This window comes from Triturus cristatus, chromosome 8 (assembly GCF_964204655.1).
Source record: "Triturus cristatus chromosome 8, aTriCri1.1, whole genome shotgun sequence".
Lineage (NCBI taxonomy): Eukaryota > Metazoa > Chordata > Amphibia > Caudata > Salamandridae > Triturus > Triturus cristatus.
Window position 1 is genome coordinate 1,646,064,605 of NC_140591.1, and position 23,852 is coordinate 1,646,088,456.

The following is a 23,852-nucleotide window of genomic DNA, read 5'->3' on the forward strand; positions in this document are numbered from 1 at the left end:
CCACTTTTCTGTGGTGGAAAGTTCCAGAATCTGCGTGGATCCACAGATTTCCACCCACCCCGCGTTCCCCAAAGTCTTACGAGAAAAATGGTACCTCACTTGTGCGGGTCGGCCTAGTGCCCGCGACAGGAAACGGCGCAAAACGCAATGTGGTCACACCTCAATTTCGCAGTGAAAAATTACCCTTTTTTGGCAAAGTGCCTAGCTGTAGTTTTTGAACCCTAGCTCTGCGGGCACCTTGGGAAACCTAGCAAACCTATACATTTTTGAAAACTAGACACCCAGGGGAATTCAGGATGGGGTGACTTGACTGCCTCCCACCAGGGTCTGTTACCCAGAATCCCTTGCAAACCTAAAAAATTGTCCAAAAAAACACATTGTCCCCACATTTCTGTGTTGGAAAGTTATGGAATCTGCTTGGATCCACAAATTCCACCTACCCCGCATTCCCCAAAGTCTAACGAGAAAAATGGTACCTCACTTGTGGGGGTCGGCCTATTGCCCGTGACACAAAACGGTGCAAAATGCAACGTGGTCACACCTCAATGTCGCAGTGAAAAATTACCCTTTTTTGGCAAAGTGCCTAGCTGTAGTTTTTGAACCATAGGTCTGCCGGGACTTAGGGAAACCTAGCAAACCTATACATTTTTGAAAACTAGACACCCAGGGGAATCCAGGATGGGGTGACTTGACTGCCTCCCACCAGGGTCTGTTACCCAGAATCCCTTGCAACCAAACAAATTGTCCCAAAAACCACATTTTCCCCTCATTTCTGTGGTGGAAAGTTCCGGAATCTGCGTGGATTCACAAATTTCCATCCACCCCTAGTTCCCCAAAGTCTTACGAGAAAAATGGTGCCTCACTTGAGCGGGCTGGTCTAGTGCCCATGATAGGAAACGGCGCAAAACGCAAAGTGGTCACACCTCAATTTCGCAGTGAGAAATGACCCTTTTTTGGCAAAGTGCCTAGCTGTAGTTTTTTAACCCTAGCTCTGCGGGCACCTTGGGAATTGTTGTATTGCAGCTTATCTGCATCCTCATGTGTAAGTATTCTAGAATGTGTACGTGGTTACCAGGTAATGATGTGATTGCATTCATGCTGGAGCTGTTGGCAGAGTGGGGCCTGTCTCTCTGCTCTGTATGTAGCTAATAAACTGCCAACTTATCACTTCTTGGATTGGCCTCATCACTACAAAATTATGGCGACGATTTCTAGCTACATACAAGAACCCATGCAGTCATTTCGAGAACCTTTCATTGAGAAAATTCTTCAATCAAGAAATTCTACCATTTCATCTGAAGAACTCCTGCTGACTCCTTGTAAAGGTACTCTTTCTTAATGCTGCGCTGCCTTGTTATCCACAATGAGAGACAGTTCTCTTTTTTACTTCAGCACTTAAAATTATCCCCAGCTGCTCAGTGAGCATTGACCCTGACATCATCTGTTTTTTTTTTCATCTGTCTTAATCGACATTTTAAGGAATATATCGACATTTTAAAGGGATATATCGTATTGCAAGTTTCCTGTTTAATCCACCTGTTTAAGGAAGCACCTGCAAAGATTAAATTCCTTTTTCACTCATTGTCGACAATTTACGAAGATATAATGATGACAGTTTTTTCCTTGTCAAGAATGCTGGGGGTTGCGCTTTGAGCTGTAAAGAGTTGGCTCAATTTTTTGGGGTTCTACATTTTACTTTGTATGCTGTCCACTCGCGCTTCCAAGTCATAGCGTTTTTAAAAATAAAGAATAACCCCAAACAACAGCGTGCTCAATTTGCTCGCGCTCCACAGCTTAATGGTGTTTACCTTCAAACCTTCAAACGCTGTCCCGAGCCTTCGCGCTTTGCAGCAGCGCGCTCACCGTGTTCCAACCTTCAGGGTCCGTATCAGCATTCTTCTTTTTCGTCTTCCTCTGAAGCTACGTACAAAGCGTTTGACATCATCACTAACGTTGAACGTGATTGGAGTAGAGCATTGTTTACTGTTTCCTTGGTAACGCGTGTCTCTGCTCGTCGGTGACACGCACACCTTTCTCGTTTACAACATCATGCAATGTGTGTTTCCAATTGACGGTGACACGCACACCTTTGGGAAAGTTTGTTTTCATCAATGCGTGGACAATAAATTCCGGTGACACGCACACCTTCTTAATGTTTGATTCTGTTTTATTCTTTTGACAAGCTCTGCAAAATATGTTATATAACCAGTAAAGTTACATGCTAGAGTGGTATTAAGTAAATTGTTCAGTCTATTGGGGTTACAAATGTCCCAATACATAATTTCAGATACCTGATTCGTTTTTAACAATTTTATCTTTTGTTTCACTACATACTCAAACTCTAGTTTCAGTTCACTCTTGACTTGGCTACTACCAGACACCATTTCTCTCCCAAGCGTTCCATCCCTAGCAGAATTGTGTACCATGCAATCTGTCAATCCGCCGCCTTCATTTCTAGAATCACCAGACGATCCTCCAGTCAGATGGGAAATCTGGTATGACGCTTTCCAAACATATCTAGGAGCCATTGGAGCATTATGCTTTAGTGCAGAGAGGAGAAAATGTCTTCTTCTGCACTCCTTAGCCTTTGAAGGAAGATCATAAACATTTACCATCCCTCTCAGAGGAAGAATTGAATGGTATTGACGAATATCAAGAGGCAGTCATTAAATTAAGAACAAGATTTGATAAGCAGCCTAGCCTTATGGTATTGAGGCACAAGTTTTTCAAAAGAAAGCAAATGGAAGGAGAGGATGTTGATGGGTACATTTCAGTTTTGCGCAGATTGGCAGCTGAGTACAAATTTAAAAATTTCACAGATCAATTGATTAGAGATCAGTTTGTGTGCCAATGCAAGGACAAGAACATTCGCCAAAAATTGTTAACCTTGGGAGATCCATCTCTAGATGAAATTATAAAGATTGCAAAGAGTATAGAGATCTCTATGGTTTCTCTTAAAGAGCTCGATGATAAACCACAGGATGCCATTAATGCCGTTAGCACTAACAGTAGTTCTAAATATCGTGGTAAGCCTCCACAATCTGTTCATCAAACCCCAAAGCCTAAGTTAGATACCAGTAATCCTGTTAAAGCTTTTTCTAAAAATATGTGCATTTGGTGAGGTAATCCTCCGCATAGCAAAGGCTCACGCTGTCCCACCAACAATGTCATGTGTAACTATTGTAAAAGAATGGGGCACTTTGCGAAAGTATGTTTAAAAAAAAAGAATGTAAGCAAACCTGATGTTTGCAGCGTGGAATCTGATGGAGAGTCAGACTTGGAAGTTGTTTCTGTTGTAAGGAGTGAGAATGAGTTGGATTTAGTCTGGTCTAACGTGTCGGGGAATGTCGTCACAGGCGATCCATCTCTATGCATTGATCCCATTGTTGACATCAAGGTTGGGGAGCACACTGTGAAGCTTTTGGTTGACTCTGGAGCAAAAATCACTATGATTACTCAGATATTATTTGAAGAAGCGTGGAAAGGTTCCCAATCCTTATGTACTCCTGATCGTTCTTCTGTCTCCTATGAAGGACGTAAAATAGATTTGTTGGGATATTTCGAAGATGAGTTGCAATTTAAAGGGAGGAGGATTCAAGGGAAAATTTATGTTGCTGTAAAAGGTCTCAATATATTAGGCTGGTTTCATCAAGGCCTTTTTGCCATGATACTGAAACCTGGTGAAAAGGAACAAGTGTTAGTTGTTGGTTGCGAAGACACCAGCTCACTATGGAAGGAAAAATACCCCGAGGATTTCAGTAATGAATTGGGGAAAATTAAGGGGTTCAGACACAAGATTATTGTAAAAGAAGGTGCTCTTCCCATTAAACATAAACTAAGGGGGGTTCCTTTCAGCGTTAGGGACGATTTGGAAAAGGAATTAAAGGAGTTGTGTGCCAAAGGAATAATTGAGCCTACAGACTCTTCTTTATGGCTTTCTCCTTTAGTCGTTGCGAGAAAAATGGGGGGGGATCTTCGCGTCTGTGTGTAATTGAGGTCCCTAAATAAGGAGATATGAGTGGATTCCCACCCTTTACCCAAAATCAGTGACTTATTTGCCTCAACAAAAGGTGCACGGTACTTTTCTAAATTAGACTTGGCCAGTGCATACCATCAAGTAGAACTGGATCCTGAATCACGCCATCTGACTGCGTTTGTTTCACCTCTGGGGACGTTTCGCTACTGTCGCATGCCTTTTGGGCTAGCGTCTGCAGCGTCCGTCTTTCAGAGGATAATGGGCAACATGCTCAGAGATCTTGATGGTGTCCTTGTTTTTCAGGATGATGTTCTCATTTTTGGGAAAGATGTTTCATCTCATAACCTTGCTTTAGAAAAGGTGTTGACCCTGTTCAAAAAACGTGGTGTGATTGTTAAGGAGGCCAAGTGTAAATTTCTTTGTTCTAAAATAGAATATTTGGGACATGTTATTTCCCATGAAGGGGTCAGCCCACGACCGGGTCTTCTTCAAGCTATAGTGTAGGCACCTGACCCGGTAGATAAAGCAGAAGTTAAGTCGCTGTTGGGTCTGTGTGAGTATTATTCTCAGTTTATACCAAATTTTGCCACTATTGTCCGCCCTATAAGCAACCTCTTAAAAAAGGGGGTCAAGTTTGATTGGTGTCACGATTGTTCTGTGGCTATTAAGTTTGTGAAATCTGCTTTGAGTGATGGTCCTGTACTCAGGCCATTTGACCCAAGTTTGCCGTGTTGCATCACTGTTGATGCAAGCCAAGTGGGTTTAGGTGCGACACTAACTCAAATGGATAATAATATTGAGCACACCATTTGTTTTGCATCAAGGGTACTGAGAACTCCTGAACTTCAGTATTCGGTTATTGAAAAAGAGTTACTTGCCTGCACGTGGGCTATTGAAAAGTTTAGACCTTATATTTGGGGAAAAAGGTTTATGCTTTTGACAGATCACAATCCATTGGTGAATATCTTGGGTGGAAGTATGAGTAAATGCTGTTCTCCTAGAATTATGCGCATGGTTACTAAACTTCTACAATACCAGTTTTCTGTACAGCATATTCCCGGTGGGAAGAATGGGAGGGCAGATTTTTTGTCTCGCTTTCCTATCAAGTACAGTGAAATTGACGAAGTGAGTCTGGAAGAATTTTCAAATGAGGATTGTGATGATTGTTTAGTTGCTGTACTTGATTTGCCTAATCCCAGTCTGGGTTCAGAGGAGTGTTGGAAACAAGCAATGGGATCTGATTATGTACTGAGTGAAGTAATTAAATTGGTCAAGATAGGTTGGCCTAGAGAAAAGGTACTTTCGCCTGCTCTGCAACCTTTCTGGAAGGTTGAGGATGAACTCTCCATGGAAGATGGATTGTTACTCAGGGGTGAAAAGTTTGTTCCTCCTGTCATTTTCCGGAAAACTATTATTGAAAGGGCTCATGAGGGTCATCTAGGCTCAACGCTCACCAAGCGGCGTATCAGTGATGTGTATTGGTGGCCAGGGATGGATTCTGAGATTGATTCAATGGTGTCCAGTTGTTGTGTTTGTGGCTCTTCTGACAAAAGTTTAAAGGTCTCGGTTCCTCCATTAATGCCCATTGAGTGCCCCAAAAGCCCGTGGTCCAAACTGGGAATTGATGTCATGGGTCCTTATGAAGTTCTCCCGGGTGGTTTCCGTTTTATACTTGATTTAATGGATTATACATCCAAATGGCTGGAGATCAAAATGGTGAAGGATGCAAACACTATTGCGGTTATAGATTTTCTTAAGGATGTATGGTTGAGAGAGGGTTTTCCGGAGACATTGATTTCAGACAATGGGAAGCAATTTATCAGTACAGAATTTGAATCTTTTCTGAAGGATTGTGGGATAAAACATCATAAAAGCTCACTCTATCATCCTCAGAGTAATGGTTTGGTTGAGAGAATGAATAGGGTAGTAGGGGAGTGTATTAAGTGGGCTAGAGCTGGTGGTCATGATGTTTGTAAAGCACTCAATGCCATGATGTGGTTTTACAGAACTGCACCTCATTCTGTTACCAAAATTTCACCTTTTGAGTTGTTGAGAGGACGTAAACCTAACTCCAGTTTCAGACCTGCTTGGGTGAGCAGATGGGTTAGGTCTGAATCTGATGTTGCTCATCTGTTGTCTTTAGTGAGTAGGAATACGTCTGCCGCTCAATCCAAACAAAAGGAGTGGTTTGAATCTCGCAAAGGTGTTAAAGTGACTTCACTGGAAGTGGGAGATATTGTCAAAATCAAAAGTGGTCTTCATGCGAAGAAAGGCGACAGCAAATTTAGTCCTCCTGTTAGAGTCATCAAAATTCTTGGTAATGCTGTTATGGTGGATCGTAACAGTACCTTGGACTCTCGTCCTACAAATAATTCTTTTCCTGTGTGTGATCAAGTTCAATTGAGGAAAAGTTCATGAAAGATTGTTAAACCTGCTAGGTACAGGTCATTAAGTTTGTGTTTTTTTTCTTTAGTTTTTTTTTTTTAGTTTGTTTTTTTTAGAAGAAGAGAAGGTATGTTGTATTGCAGCTTATCTGCATCCTCATGTGTAAGTATTATAGAATGTTTACGTGGTTACCAGGTAATGATGTGATTGCATTCATGCTGGAGCTGTTGGCAGAGTGGGTCCTGTCTCTCACCCAGAGTGGGTGTTTGCTAGTAGCCCGGTGGCAGTGGGCTGGCTGGTATAGCGCTTGGATAACTGGTCGCGATTTCCCTACTCTCCGCCCCCGCTGATTACTAGCGCAGGCGATGTTTACTAGTACTGTATTTTACTGCTATTAACTTGTTTTTAAAGTTTGTGCAGGTCTCTTACCTTATTGGGGTTTCAGAGTTGGGTTGCCAGGGCGGGTTGGCGTATTTGCGGGCTCTTAGCAGCAGCGGGCGCCATCTTTGATCGGGCTGCCTTCCTTCCCAGCCCTGCCCCTCCTCCACCGCCCCGCCCCTACTTAAGAGCTTGGACTTGTTCTCCTATCGTGTTTGCTAGTAGCCCGGTGGCAGTGGGCTGGCTGGTATAACGCTTGGATAACTGGTCGCGATTTCCCTACTCTCCGCCCCCGCTGATTACTAGCGCAGGCGATGTTTACTAGTACTGTATTTTACTGCTATTAACTTGTTTTTAAAGTTTGTGCAGGTCTCTTACCTTATTGGGGTTTCAGAGTTGGGCTGCCAGGGCGGGTTGGCATATTTGCGGGCTCTTAGCAGCAGCGGGCGTCATCTTTGATCGGGCTGCCTTCCTTCCCAGCCCTGCCCCTCCTCCACCGCCCCGCCCCTACTTAAGAGCTTGGACTTGTTCTCCTATCGTGTTTGCTAGTAGCCCGGTGGCAGTGGGCTGGCTGGTATAACGCTTGGATAACTGGTCGCGATTTCCCTACTCTCCGCCCCCGCTGATTACTAGCGCAGGCGATGTTTACTAGTACTGTATTTTACTGCTATTAACTTGTTTTTAAAGTTTGTGCAGGTCTCTTACCTTATTGGGGTTTCAGAGTTGGGTTGCCAGGGCGGGTTGGCGTATTTGCGGGCTCTTAGCAGCAGCGGGCGCCATCGTTGATCGGGCTGCCTTCCTTCCCAGCCCTGCCCCTCCTCCACCGCCCCGCCCCTACTTAAAGAGCTTGGACTTGTTCCCCTATCGTGTTTTGCTAGTAGCCCGGTGGCAGTGGGCTGGCTGGTATAATGCTTGGATAACTGGTCGCGATTTCCCTACTCTCCGCCCCCGCTGATTACTAGCGCAGGCGATGTTTACTAGTACTGTATTTTACTGCTATTAACTTGTTTTTAAAGTTTGTGCAGGTCTCTTACCTTATTGGGGTTTCAGAATTGGGTTGCCAGGGCGGGTTGGCGTATTTGCGAGCTCTTAGCAGCAGCGGGCGCCATCTTTGATCGGGCTGCCTTCCTTCCCAGGCCTGCCCCTCCTCCACCGCCCCGCCCCTACTTAAAGAGCTTGGACTTGTTCCCCTATCGTGTTTGCTAGTAGCCCGGTGGCAGTGGGCTGGCTGGTATAACGCTTGGATAACTAGTCGCGATTTCCCTACTCTCCGCCCCCGCTGATTACTAGCGCAGGCGATGTTTACTAGTACTGTATTTTACTGCTATTAACTTGTTTTTAAAGTTTGTGCAGGTCTCTTACCTTATTGGGGTTTCAGAGTTGGGTTGCCAGGGCGGGTTGGCGTATTTGCGGGCTCTTAGCAGCAGCGGGCGCCATCTTTGATCGGGCTGCCTTCCTTCCCAGCCCTGCCCCTCCTCCACCGCCCCGCCCCTACTTAATCGGGCAGCATGTGTCAGCGCAGCGGACGAGCGCAGCGGGCGCGACGTAGGCGCGCCGGAGTTGCGCCAGAGTTAAGCCTGTCTGCGCCCGTCCGCGGCTGACCGGGGCTAGGGGCACGAAAGGCTACCCGTTTACTTACGTATTCGCCAGCACTGCTACTCTCCTACTGGGTCCCTGGAGCGGTTGACCCTCTGACCAGTACCCACCTGAGACAGCTTGATTTATACTCCTCCCCACCCCACTGTCCTCCCATCATCGGTCCACACTTAGTTCCTTCACCCAAAACACCATCCTGTACTCTCTTGCCCCCATCAGCCCCCCCAGCGCCAACTTGTAACACCTCAGCAATACTCCTAAACACTAGGTCCGCGGTTAGTCATCAATACGAGCTATTTGACTATATTGACACCCATAACCCAGACCTTATATTTTTAACTGAGACCTGGTTCAAGGCTGACTCCCTACCCAACGTATTAGCCGCGCTACCTCCATCATACTCTGCCATTCGAGCAGACCGGCCTGAGGGCAAACGGGGTGGTGGAGTGGCCTTAATAGCCCGGACCGACTTCAGCTTCCAGATTCTCCCCTCCCTACCCATTCCTGAGGTAGATTACCTTGTAGCTCGTTCAACCTTCCATCAGGTACCACTCACTTTTGTCTTAATTTACCGTCCTCCCCAGCCTACCCCATCCTTCCTTCCTAGCATTCAGGCTCTCTTAGCCACCCTGGTGGTTAACAACTCATCGGTACTAGTTCTAGGGGACCTAAACTTTTGGCCCAATGAACCTGCTGAGAGCCCTCAATCCAAAGAATTTACAGACTTTATGATTTCTTTAAATTTCTCACTGCTTACTCATGGCTCCACACATACACACGGTCACATGTTGGATCAAATCTGGGCATTAAACCTTCCATCTGCATCCCCCATAATATCCCCGTGCTCTTGGTCCGACCATTTTATCATTTCCTTTTCCCTTGCACTGACCGCGTTGGTCAAACCTCCACTTCCCAAAAACATCTGGGTCAGGAAATGGGGAAAAACGGACATGCCCTCTTTTTGTTCAACCCTGGCCAAAACCGCTCCCGATCTTACAGACCTCACTGCTACCTCTCAACTGGCTGCCATTGATAACTGGCTGACTTTGGCGGGCGATGAATTCGCCCCCCTGAGGCGACTCACTGTTAAGCGGGTCCATGCAGCCAATCGATGGTTCACTTCAGAACTAAAAGAACAGAAATTAGCAGCTAGAAGAGCCGAGCGAGCCTGGAGGAAAAACTATAGTCCAGAGCTAAAGACAATGTATCTGTCTGTTCTAAAAACTTACAAAAAGGGCATTCTTGCAGCTAAAACTGAATTCTACACCAGCAGGATTATGGCAGCTGAGTCTCGCTCAAAGGAAATCTTTACCACGGTCCATGAACTAGCGTTATCCAGTAGAACCATGGCTACCATTCCCCCCTCTCAGTCCCTCTGTAACTCGCTCAATGAGTTTTTTATTGACAAAGTAGTCAAAATTAAACTTAACATTCCCCCAGCCTCCCTCACATTCGTCAATCCTTCCCCTCCGCCCACTGTCCCTAAACTCAATTTCATTCCACTACTAACTGAGGACACTTTCTTCCCATTACTTCACCGAGTCAAATCTGGTTCTCCCTTAGATTTTGCCCCAGCCCATATCCTTAGGGAAATTTACTTAACCTCCCCCACTCCGTCTCTGACCCTCCTTAATGACTCGTTAAGGAAAGGAAATGTCCCTGGCATACACAAATCAGCGGTAGTAATACCTATTATTAAAAAATCTGACGCTGATCCTTCCTCCCCCTCCAATTATCGTCCCATATCCCTACTGCCTTACCTAGCAAAAATTCTGGAAACTCATGTTACAACCACCCTAAGTACTCATGTCGAAACCAATCACTGTCTTTCCCCCCGTCAAGCTGGTTTTCGCCCATTGCACTCAACCGAGAAAGTGGTGATCTCGGTAATGGATGCGCTACGCGAAGGCATTGACACCAACCTCCCGCAAGCCTTGATTTTATTAGATCTGTCCGCCGCCTTTGATACGGTGGACCACTCCACTCTTCTCAATCGTATCAGGGCGGCGGGCATAGAAGGCCTAGCCTTCTCGTGGATTGAGTCCTTCCTCACAGGGAGGGCCCAAGCCGTCCATCTGGCCAATTTCACCGCGGACTTTCGTAAGGTGGAATGCGGGGTCCCTCAAGGCTCATCACTTTCCCCCCTTTTATTTAATTTATACATCCACCCCCTCATTTTTTCGTTACAGCAGATGGAGGTCACGGTGTTTAATTACGCCGATGATCTACAGCTAATCTTTAATCTTTCTAATTCCCCTTCATCTGCCTCCAATGTTCAGACTGTAATGACATTCATTCAGGACTGGATGAACTGCAACCACCTCAAACTCAATCCGGACAAGACTGAGCTAGTCCTGACCGGAGGTGGTTGCAGCCCCTGGACCTCTTCCCACTGGCCCCTGTCACTTGGTGTCCCTCCTCTTCCCGTCCCTAAGGTCAAAACTCTTGGGATTTTTCTTAACTCACAACTCTCTATCCACTCACAAGTTGGTTCAGTGGTTTCTGCTTGTTTTTTTTCACTAAGATTAATTAGGAAAGTATCCCGCTTTTTCTCCCTTTCTGCATTAAAAATTATTGTGCTGGCCATGGTACTGTCGCGAGTTGACTATGGGAATATCATCTACAATGGAGCTCCAGCCTATGCGTTCTATCGCTTGCAGCTCATTCAGAATCAAGCGGCTCGTTTGATTTATGGCTTACCCAAATACCATCGTGCCACTCCCCTGCTTAAAGCTTTGCATTGGCTCCCGGTGAGGGAGCGTGCTCTTTTTAAACTTGGTTGCCTCACTTTTCAGGCCAGATCGGGTACAGCCCCCGAGTTTATATGCGCTGCCATAAAACCGTACCTCCCAGGTCGCGAACTCCGCTCTGCCCACATGGCTCTCCTGACCACTCCTCGCTTCAAGAAAAAGAAATCTGGCGGAGCGAAATTCGCTGTTCTCGCCCCGCTCTTCTGGAACTCTCTTCCTGCCGCTCTCCGTACTTCTCCCTCATATATACAGTTTCGGAAAGATCTTAAAACCCTGTTATTTGAGCAAGCCTACATTGTCTAGCCTCTACTGCCGACTGCTACTGCATCACTTAAAGCGCCATGAAACCGCATGGTATTAGTGCGCTCAATAAATGTTTTTAAATTCAAATTCTCTGCTCTGTATGTAGCTAATAAACTACCAACTTATCACTTCTTGGATTGGCCTCATCACTACAGGAATCCTAGCAAACCTATACATTTCTGAAAACTAGATACCCAGGGGAATCCTGGATGGGGTGACTTGACTGCCTCCCACCAGGGTCTGTTACCCAGAATCCCTTGCAAACCTAAAAAATTGTCCAAAAAATCACATTTTCCCCACATTTCTGTGGTGGAAAGTTACGGAATCTGCGTGGATTCACAACTTTCCACCCACCCCGTGTTCCCCAAAGTCTTACGAGAAAAATGGTACCTTACTTGTGTGGTTCATCCTAGTGCTCGCGACAGGAAACGGCGCAACACGCAATGTGGTCACACCTCAATTTCGCAGTGAAAAATGACCCTTTTTTGGCAAAGTGCCTAGCTGTAGTTTTTGAACCCTAGCTCTGCGGGCACATTGGGAAACCTAGTAAACCTATACATTTTTTAAAACTAGACACCCAGGGGAATCCAGGATGTGGTGACTTTACTGCCTCCTACCAGGGTCTGTTACCCAGAATCCCTTGCAAACCTAAAACAATTGTAAAAAAAAACACATTTCCCCACATTTCTGTGGTGGAAAGTTCCGGAATCTGCGTGGTTTCACAAATTTCCACCCACCCCGCGTTCCCAAAAGTCTTACGAGAAAAATGGTACCTCACTTGAGTGGGTCGGTCTAGTGCCCGCGACAGGAAACGGCGCAAAACGCAACGTGGTCACACCTCAATTTCGCAGTGAAAAATGACCCTTTTTTGGCAAAGTGCCTAGCTGTAGTTTTTGAACCCTAGCTCTGCCGGCACCTAGGGAAACCTTCCAAACTCATACATTTCTGAAAACTAAACACCCGGGGCCTTCCTGGGAGGTATGTCTTGTGTGGATCCCCCAAGGTTTCATTACCCAGAATCCTCTGCAAACTACAATTTTAGCTGAAAAAATCTAATTTTTCACACATTTCTGGGTGGGAAAGTTGTGGCATCACCGGGCTCACACAAATTTCCCACCACACAGCGTTTCCCCAGGTCTCCCGGTAAAAATGGTGCCTCACTTGTGTGGGAGGCCCAAGTACCCCCGAAAGGCAAGGGCCCAAAACATAGTGAGGCGACATCTAAATTGGCTATCTCAAAACCACCTGGTTTTGCAAGGGGGGTCACCTGGATTTTTGGCCCGGTGCTTGGCGGCCATCTAGGGAAACCTACCAAACCCGTACATTTTTTAAAACTAGACACGCAGGGGCTTCCTGGGAGGTATAGCTTGCGTGGATCCCCCAACATTTCCTTACTCAGAATCGCCTGCAAACCTCAATTTTAGCTGAAAAAAATCACTTTTTTCTCACATTTTTGTGTGGGAAAGTTGTGGCATCACTGGGCTGATGCCACAACTTTCCCACCACCCAGCGTTCCCCCAGGTGACCCCCCTTGCAAAACCAGGTGGTTTTGAAATAGGCAACTTTGATGTCGCCTCACTACGTTTTGGGCCCTTGCCTGTCGCGTGTACTTGAGCCTCCCACACAAGTGAGGCACCATTTTTACCGGGAGACCTGGGGGAACGCTGGTTGGTAGAAAATTAGTGTGAGCCCGGTGATGCCAAAACTTTCCCACACAAAAATGTTTGAAAAAAGTGATTTTTTCAGGAAAAATTGAGGTTTGCAGGGGATTCTGGGTAATCAAACGTTGGGGGATCCATGCAAGCCATACCTCACTGGAAGCCCCCGGGTGTCTAGTTTTCAGAAATGTGTGGGTTTGGTAGGTTTCCCTAAATGGCCGCCGAGCACGGGGCAAAAAACCCAAATTTGTGGGAGTCCACCGGGTAGCTCTAGAGTGGGGCCTAAGTTTGTCACGATTGTCCCTCAAAAACTGTTCAGCATACAAATTAGTCTGCTCAACAATCTCACCCAAAAATACATCATCCATAAACTGAAAAAACTGTATAGGCAAAAAATGTTCACAATCCACTCTACACCCTGCATCACCACTAAAGGCAGACAACACCGGCTGCACCATGTTTGGATCAACCCAGAGTCCAGCACTTCCAGTAGGAAGCCTAGCTGCCTCAGGCTGCAATCCAGATGACTCTTGCACCATCGGCACAGCAGTATCCTCCTCTAAAACAGGCACTTCATCCGCACTGAGAATAGCTACATCTGCACTGAGAGTACCTTCATCATCCGATGATTCCATGTGGAGAGAAAACTCACTGCCTGAATCTTCCCTTCCTCCTCTCCCTCAGACGCACTGTCAGTCTCATAATCCTGCTCAGAGGAAGATTCAAGAAGCATACCAACCACCTGCTGAGCAGTCATTCTATGGCTAGCCATACTGCTTACTAATAACAGTAACTTGTCAAATAATTCAACAACAACAAACACTTTGTAAAATAAGCAATAAACAAAATGCACCTTTATCAGAAATCGATACCACTCACTTGCCAGAAGCAGATAAATTCACCACCACCTACTCTGCACAGACACAGTATGGATCAACAATATCCCACTAAAAAAGAAAGAGAAAAGAAAATGACACATAAGACAATGCAAAACACATCGCAAAGAATTCCATGCAGCAAACACTAACTAAATAAGCTGCCATTATGACACCACTTAAAAAAAAATCATCCATACATGACAAAAATACTCATTTGGAGAAAATACAACAAAAATGTTTTTCTTACCAAAAAAAATGCAACTGCGCAAAACTGCAGAACACCACTGTTGAAATCGCAAACAGGAATCAAAAGCTTTACACTAGAATGAAAAGGAGAATAAAACATTACAATCACATGTGCAAACAATGCAACAGTCCACACACAATCAACCAGCCAAGCTAAGGGGAAGGTGGGCCTAAGAGTATAAATAAAATATTCACCCCCATAAAAGGGGAGCAACCCTTGCCCTTGAGGCCACTCCCAAACACAAAAATAAAAATAAAAACAGGTGTCTAGTGGCTTCTGCCCCCCTAGTTGGCAGATGGGCCTAAAAACATACTGCTATTCTGCCACCCAAAGAGGGCAGAAGTGACCACAATCATCCTCCCATAAAGGGGAGCGACCCTTGTCCAAGAGGCCGCTCCCCAACATAAAAAAAAATCCGGGTGGCCTAGTGGACCTACAAAAAAACAAATCAGCCGATCTGCCCCTCAGGGTAGCAGAAACGGCCAAATTCATGCTTACCAAATGGGAGTAACCCTTGCCCAAGGGGCCACGCCCCACAAAAAAATCCCTGGTGGTTAGTGGGCCCAATTTGTTTTAAAAACATGGCGATCTGGCCTCCTGCGGGGCAGATCCTGTCTCTACTTGATAATGCCTTATCGAAGGTAAGTAACTTGTTTATTGCTACTCTGCAGGGCAAACTAAATCCAATAGGGAAGAAGATAAAAAATGTGTTATTGGCTTTGTTTTACTACACAAATCTGCAAATAGAATATATTCACAGAAACATGCTTTCTTTTAAAACATATATACATTAGGTGCAATCCTTACTGAGATACAGTATACTGGAGTAGACGGTCCGATCCAGTTATTTGGGAATGTAAGTACCGTCTCCAGGTAGAATGCCTGAGGGTAGAGGAACTATATGGAAGACCTGGGGTCATATCAGCGATAACCGGCGATAATTATCGCTAAGCGCACTTAGCGCTAGGATAACTATCGCCGGCTAGCGTGGATTTTTATCACTGAGATAGCGTGCTATTAGCAACGCTTATCTCAAAAGCGATAAAAATCCTTGATCTAACTGCCAAACGTGAGATTATTGCTGGAAACCCAGCGAAAATCCCACAAAGTTTGGCGATAGCTTGCTGATAGGGCCTCACATACTTAGCCATGATATCCACCTTCCGTAGGATATCATGGCTAAGTCAGTTTCAAAGCAGGTGTAAGGAAAGTAGAGTTAACAGAGGTTATCGCTACTTTTCTTGTCGCTATGCTGCTATGCGTGAGGCTTGATAATAGGAGAAATGTCGCTTAGCCACATTTCTCCCGTTATCCTGGGGAGGAACGCGCACTTTGCATCTCATTAGAGATGCAAAGATGGGCGTTAGGAATTCAGGCGCTAAGGCAAGGTTTCACGCGATAGCATGACCTTGCTAATATAGCGATAAAATTATCGCCGCTTTTCAGCCGAAAACGGCCGCAAAAGCGATGATAATTTTATATCGCCGCCTTGTAGATATGCCCCCTGGTCTTTAAAAAAGATGATTAAAAAATGTCTCTTTAAAGTTTGAGAGGAGGTCTGTGGACAAGTTGTTCTTCATTTTGATTTGAAGATCTTTATATAGCAGACTCCTGGTGTAAAGGATCCACGCATTTTCAGCCTCAAAATTCTGGCCTCTTCAGGACTGCATTCAAGGGCATGTATCGATGCAGGCAATGTCAATTGCATTGGTCAATATCAAACGTACAAATTATAACCAGGTAAACAAATCACGAGTTGAAAGTGTACTGAGCCCCAGTTGGAGCCCCTAATGCTAAAGGCGGTTTGGGAAGAACTAGGGTCGCCTACATCTAATTCAATATTCTGAATCTCAGTATCCCTATGGGATTTGGTTCCCCTTGCATAGTAACTGTGTCCTGGTTTCTATATAACATAACAATATGTAAAGTAAAATGTTGAAATACTTATTTTTTGTTTTGATCCCTATACCAATTAATGAGTTATTGCGTGGCTATGATATTGGTATTGAATTTATCCTGCTAGAGCTTCCCCTTTCTATGTAATGTATATATAGCCTAGGCTCAAGAACGTATATAGGCTTACCCCTTTAGTGGTACCATATTCTTCTGTTTCGGGCATTGGCTTTTTAAAGAAAACAATTTCAATAGGCTGTGAAAGACACTTAGTTTTATATTGTTGGCTTCTGTGTGTGCTCTGGGATGCTGCTTGCCAACAGGACTGTTCAGTGCATTTGACTATGATGAAGATTCCACTGGAGGAGAAGCAGGATTGCAGGTAAGTAACTATTCCCTCTCCTGTGGTCTTTAAAATAAGTTCCATATGGAGCCCCTATCTGCAGTAGAAATAAATAAATCAAAAGATCCCAGGTTATTTTTATGACATATTTTGAGCTTGAGTAAAGTCCCGTTCAAAAGAGGCCAGTGTAGCGGGTGGTACCAGAAGGAAGGCCTATGGTAGAATTCAATTTGGACTTACAAAGTTTACTTCACTTATTCCATACTGTACTTTATTATTTTGCAGAAAGTGTGAATCCGCCTTAACTACATCATACATCTTTTTGGTGTCATCCAGAGCGTGGCAGATTCCTTTAGACTTTGAGTCATCTGCTTAGGGTTGGATCATGGTGATGGTTATATCAGTGCTGAGGTGGGTCAGTGTCCCATCAGGCTGGCCATGAGTACTTACGCAGGAGGAGGTTCACCTATAAACTTGGAAAGCAGCTGAGGCCAGTGCAGTGCCTCTTCCTTCGTCATGTAATTGGTTCAAGGGTTTGTGGTGCTTAGCATTGTTCTCGTGATATCTTTGAGCAGAAATGGTGTTTATTAATTAGCAGTTGTTCTTGGTATGGACGATACCAGATAGATGTTGGAGCAGTTTACAACATTAAAGCAGGTCCAATATTACAAATATGCAAACTAATCCAAAGATCACCTTTTAATAGAATTAAAACAGAATATTATTTTTCTTGGTAGCTCGTCCAGGACATAAAAGGCAACTGGAGGATCTACTTCCGCAACCTCTGGAACCTGATGGATGTTGTGGCGATTGTTCTCTTCACACTCGGCTTCGTCTGCAGGTTGGTATCATTGTTGCCTCCTTGACCTGGACATTTGTAGCAAACACGAAGGCAGATGAGTAAAGAGCACACTACATTTATTGACACAGCTTCCAGAGAGAATGAACAGCACCAACTGAACATTCAGACGGTAACATTCTATGACCTAGGAAACTGCATCATTACCGCTGTAAGCAATGCAATCATTACTTGTTACAACACCTCCTTCCTTTCTTAAATAAAAACACAGGGCTTTTATTTATATTTACAAGGGCTTTATCTCCGCTTAAAAAGCCAAAAAAAGCGGAGATAAAACGATCACCCTATTTACAAGAGGGTGCTAACATGCATAACCGCATGTTAGCACCCTTTTTCCCAACGCCTCTCTTTGCATCCCTTTGCATCTCCAATGAGATGCAAAGTGGGTGTTAGTGGGCGTTCCCCGGATGGACAACCTTGCAAATATCGCTGATGTTCACATCGCGATATTTACAAGACTGCCCCAGCACGTTAGTTTTTGGAGAAAACAGCTGTTCTCACCAAAAACTAACGTCTGCTAAAACTATCCCAAACATTGGGGTGGATTATGCTGATACGACCCTGTGGGTCGAATCAGCAAGGTTATCACCGTTTTGCAGGGAACATCACTGGAAAACCAGCGATGTTCCCTACAAAAGGGCGATAACCTCGCTATCTCTAGAATTTGTATCGCCCTGGAGAAACGCGTTGTTAATAACGCGCTACCAGGGCGATAAATTCCAGAGATAGCTTGCGATAATAAAATTATCGCTAAGCACGGCCAGCGATAATTATCGCTGTCCGTTGATAATATGCCCCAAAGAACATTAAAAAAATAACACAGGCAGAATATTCTGGAAAAAATAACACAAAACAAGAATCTAGTTATGATGCGAAAAAGAATGAGGAACTAAAGAAAAACTGAAGAGAAACCTAGCGGGAGAAACATGCTTAGAGTAGGTTTTGTATGTTCCAATGATGAATGCACACAATCTACCTCTTGAGAATTAACAACCAAAACGTTTAGGTGGCATCATCTTCCTACCACTTTTGTATGGCTCACACTGTTGTTCCAATGGTACAATGAGAAGATCATTCCCCTCACTTTCTGTTACTCTTGTGTTCATATGCAAATCACACCGTTGTTCTGATGGTTCAAAGGAATGATCAATTAAATGATTACTTCTGTCACCTTCAGACAAACAACGTAGGTTCATCTTATCTACCATATGTCTTGGAATCTTGTACACTCCACCAACTTTTCCCATTGATTCTCATAGCATAACGGGAAATGGCATCAACTTTTATAGGTGGACCAAACTTTGACAACCCCTCAGCAACTTTGTGAGGAAGTTTGATTCTAATCCAGTCCCCCACCTGCACCTTAGATTCCACCTCCCTAGAATCCCCTACCAATTCATTATTACGTCTTGATCCAGATCTAGACTCCTTCTTAGATGCACCCCGGCAATAAACGCAAACCTCATTTCCTCATTCTGGCTGTACACATGTCAAAGGTAGCCACTCTACATGTACAGTACATTTATTTTATTTAGTGGTGTCTTTTATAAGTTGATCCACACCCTGTGCAGGACACTGGAGAGCTTCCCAGAGTAACCAAGGTTCCAGAGTCAACAAGATGACACTTTAAAGCAGCCTTTACTACTTTCTGCCATTGGTAAACTGACGACAAGCTGCAGTCAGTTGCTCCAGCTGTGAATTCATGTGGTTTTTGAAAAGTGCAGATCTTGCCTCTAGGTCTTGTGATGATGGGCATGGCTGGGCCTGTGAGCTTTTGAGGGAGGTATGCAGTAAGGCAGTGATTCTAAAAGTGGGTTGGGATTCTGGGAATGGGTGGTGCTTACTGTACCAGTTTCAATGCAGCCTTTGAGTTGAGTCCATCCTTTTACCAGAGGAGCTTGATAATATAAAATGTCAAACCTGGTACCCACGCCCCTGATCCACATTACAATTGATTAGCATGTGCTATTTTCCAATTAAGTGTGTGTTTTTCTTCTCTATCACCACCATAGAGGAGGATATGCCATCTAGTGACTAAGTGGCTGGACTTCACACATAGACACCTAGGTTCTAATCCTGTCTTTCACACTTGATCAAAGAGTAGGGTATTTTGTTCAAATCATGCTAGTATGCTTCTACCATTGCAACATTTAACGAGTGCATAGGTTGCTTTTAGTGTCACCACACATTTCTGCCCCTTAATTTTTCACTCATATTTTGTTTTTGAGAAGTTTGTTCTGGAATACTATCTAGAATACATCCTTCTTTGTCATGACTAATTTCAAAATGAAACACGCTTAGGTCAGTTTCCGAAATGCGTGCCATGTACTCTCGTATGGCCCATGGGAACATTGTTGTCTTCTCTATGTTAGCATGAGCTCAATGCAGACTGTCCGCTGCTTTGCGCATGTTACTACCTGAGTTTATTTTGCATGTGCCCTTCTGAAACTTTCACATAGAACCTACAATTCTTTTCACGCTTTGCAGGTTCCTGGGATTTAGTCTGAATATTGTGAACGAGGTCGAACAACAGAGCCCCTTGTTATTCTTGTTCATGTCTCCGTCATATCTTATTGTGGACGAGTACAAAAGTGTGAGTGAAAGGGTGTGTCTTGCAACCGTGATTCCTGAGAGAGTAAGGAGTGTTGTGTTCTGGGGTGTCTAAGCACTTGTTCCTCTGTCAGTGAGTAGGAGGGCAAGTGAGAAAATATAGCTAGTCGGTCCCTGGCTCATGGGTATTAAGGTGGTAGGATATCTCCGTCCCTACATACTAAGGTCCCATTATCCCACGCATAGTTCTGTGTTTGTGCAGAGTCCCTGCAACATGGCGCCACAAACATTTGGTCTGGTACTTATTCACGAGAACCCTGAGTAGCGCTTGTGCTTGTCCATGATGCCCTCTTACCGGTTCCCGGTCACGTCCTTGGTGGGAGAGCTTTACCTCTTCTAGTTGTAGGGTACACCTATTCCTGTAGGTTTGTCAAGCTTGAATTCTAAAAGGTTTTAGACCTGTTTTGTTTAATTTTTTGCTTTATATCATGGCACAAACTGTCGCGATTCCGGTGCAATGCAGAGCGCCGGTTCCACAACATTTGACACAGCATGGGGTCCCCAAGACGGGGTGTCCAATAATTCCCTGGAACTTCTACTAATGAAGCAGCCAAAGTTATATACGTTCCTTAAAATAAAGGAACCTCAAAATCTTCTTCAAACTGGGCAGGTTTTCCTGTAACACTCTGGATATGCAATACTAGAATCAATGAAAAATATTCTCCATTCCATAAGTTCTGTGCGAAATTACACAGCCTTCTTGTTATAATTAAAATTATATATTTTTTTTTCTTCAGTCAAAAGTACACTTGGAATCATAATTTTCACTTTCAGGATCAGTTCACTTTCATTGTCATAAAAGCACATTCAAAAAACGTCTTTGCTAGGTAAGTTCATCTGGTTGATTCAGCCAAAGGATGTCAGCAAAGGTGTCAGTCTGCGCAGTCAGGTGGTCACTTTGAGATTTGGGATTCCCACACCCTCACGGCCCCACTCAGACAAAGGCGCACACACCCAGGACAGGGACATCATTTACACAAACACCTTGCAGTATGATCTAAAAAAGAAGCAAGCATCACTGCTCTTGTAAACAATATTGTTTCAAAAAGCACACGTTCTATTTTTACTGTTTTGGGTCTGATGGCAAAAGTTTATCTTTTCTCTCTGCACAGTTCTCTGCTAGTTCTGGGGAATTATCTGAGAATTCTACCCACACTTTGGCCTCTGGAGTTTTGGTAGGGGAGTCAAACTCTCCTTCCCCTTTCTTAGGAAGAAGGGCTGGGGCAGTCCCTTTCCTGACTATCTCTAGATACACTGCTGAATAAGTGCATCCTTGATCATTTGGCATGAGCCGAAGGTCAGCCATCTACCCTATCTGCGCTAGTAATTTTCCTTTCTCCAACTGGCCCTTCACCATCTGTGTGACTAGTCTGAGCTGTGCAAACTGACAAGTTGGAATCACAATTCTAAATAAGTCTAGGGGAATATGCATTCATTAATTTCTGCCCACCTGTTAGTGTCTTTCTCTCCCAGGTGCTCGCACTTAGTCATGCCCACCAATGCAGAATTCTTTGTTGTCAACTCTGCCGCCAAGATGTAAGCCTTTTCATCTGTAAGGAAATTAAAGTTTCCATCTAGTAAATGTATGAGTCAATGAGCGTCTACATGATACACAGTCGCTGCGCTTTGCATTAACAGTTGTGTTCATATGCAAATCACACCGTTGTTCTGATGGTTCAAAGGAATGATCAATTAAATGATTACTTCTGTCACCTTCAGACAAACAACGTAGGTTCATCTTATCTACCATATGTCTTAGAATCTTGTAGACTCCACCAACTTTTCCCATTGATTCTCATAGCATAACGGGAAATGGCATCAACTTTTATAGGTGGACCAAACTTTGACAACCCCTCAGCAACTTTGTGAGGAAGTTTGAATCTAATCCAGTCCCCCACCTGCACCTTAGATTCCACCTCCCTAGAATCCCCTACCAATTCATTATTACGTCTTGATCCAGATCTAGACTCCTTCTTATATGCACCCCGGCAATAAACGCAAACCTCATTTCCTAATTCTGGCTGTACACATGTCAAAGGTAGCCACTCTACATGTACAGTACATTTATTTTATTTAGTGGTGTCTTTTATAGGTTGATCCACACCCTGTGCAGGACACACCCTGTCCTCCCAAACAAAGGCACAAACATGGCGAAGCAATAAAAACACCAGGAAAGGAATTTCACTCTTTTCGATTCAACATTACTTCAGAAGCTTCTAAATCAAACAAACGTACATGCCATGTTGTCAAATCCTCCTCCAGTCTCTTAATGTATGGCTGAGGAAAGTTATCCGTAGAATTAATTAAAACCTCCTGTGAGAATTGTAAATCACCTGCAGCTCTCCTTCAACCACATTCTTGGCTTTCTAAACATTCTGGTAATAAGAACTGCGACATACACACAGTTTCTCGATCTTGCGCTGCCTAGTACATTTGCAACTCTTTTTTCTATAATTTATTTTCAAACAGTAACAGATCAGAAATTTCTTTAGCTTTCACTAACTCTTTGTATTTCATTATGCTCTCTTTCTAACTGCGTACATTTTTCATCCATGCTGCGCAATGCATTCAAAATTAGACAAATCTTTCTCTCTGAAATACCAAGTTGTTTTCCCCTTCAAAAGAAACATTCTGGAAACATTTGAGTATCTGTGTTTGCCCCTCATCTGTTAAACATGCATTAGAGGCAACTCCCCACCCCGATAACTGAGTTGGCTTCAGGAAATTTGCAACTGGAAACATTGACATTTAAGAAAACTTTTTTTCCCATTTAATTTTGTATCCTGCAGAGTGATGCCAAACTGTATTGCATCGCCCTCCTATATAATAGAAATTACTGCCCTCCCACACGAAGGCACAAACATGGCGAAGCAATAAAAACACCAGGAAAGGAATTTCACTCTCATAAAATGAGACACATCAAAAGACTGTTCTCAGAATAAGGCATGGGGTTTATTTGTGCAACATTCTCTAACATAAAGGCTTTCCCAGATGTCAAATGAACAACATTCAAATGTATATAGAGATAAGATATATGTATATATTTGTGCAAGCAATAATAACACACTTATAAGTAGACAAATTCAACTGTTAAATGCATGAAAGAAAATACATGAAATAAAATACAAGCAGATAATATGGATGTCCACTGCAAGAAATCAGAAAGATATATACACTAAATACATCAGATGATTATAACCACTGGAGACTTGAATTTGCACACATACACATTTACACATCACAATACCATTAACTAAAAATAACACCTCAGATGATTATAACCACAGAAGACTTGAATGTGCACACACACTCACACATCACAAAGTCAATAATCAAAGAAAACACATCACCCACTACAAACACTGCATCTTAGCCCACTCCAGACTGCGGGATTCACAGCCGGGGTCAAGAGCCTCAGGAAGCCAGGTTCCTTCACTGAAGTAGACATGTCCGTTATTCAGGTTCAAAATCCCAGTTTCCAAGTAAAAAAAAAAACAGTTTTATAATCTCAAAGCACTAGGAGTTTCCAAAGGCCCTGCTCTACATGAAGGAAACCTACTGATTTGACCACTCTCCATGTAAGCATTCCAAAGGCACAAGAGTTCTCACCTATCCTTCTGCACTCTCACATTTTCTAGTCCCTTATCTTAACGAAGCTTGAAAACAATCTCAAAGTACAGAAAACAGCCTTGAATGTGAATAGCCTAAACATCTTGTGTGATCTAGAGGCCTGCCTGTGTGCGCAAAAGCTCAAGCTAGACAGAGTCAGAATTCAAGATGGCATGAGGGCATGTCAAAGCCAATAGTAAGAACTTCATAATACTTCCCAATGTACAACACAATGCACATTTGTGCACCACTGCCTATAGCAGTACACACATTATCTTCCTATGTGCAACATAATGCATATTTGAGCAACACTGCATACAACACTACAATCCGAGACCAAGAAGTACATTCCACACCTCTCTCTCAT

The 23,852-nt window shown here is 43.9% G+C and overlaps 1 protein-coding gene across 2 annotated transcripts in view; it reads left to right on the plus strand.

Annotated features, from left to right (window-relative positions):
• The window catches only part of LOC146808484 (transient receptor potential cation channel subfamily M member 2-like), a 790,090-nt gene that overhangs the window by 427,651 nt on the left and 338,587 nt on the right, over positions 1-23,852 (plus strand). For both annotated transcript variants that reach the window (XR_014968000.1, XM_085623576.1), the window contains exon 6: positions 17,145-17,248. Coding sequence is in view for 1 of the 2 variants with exons in the window: in XM_085623576.1 (XP_085479702.1) it covers positions 17,145-17,248 (104 nt within the window). In the remaining variant the exon portion in view is untranslated. The remainder of the gene's footprint in view (positions 1-17,144; positions 17,249-23,852) is intronic.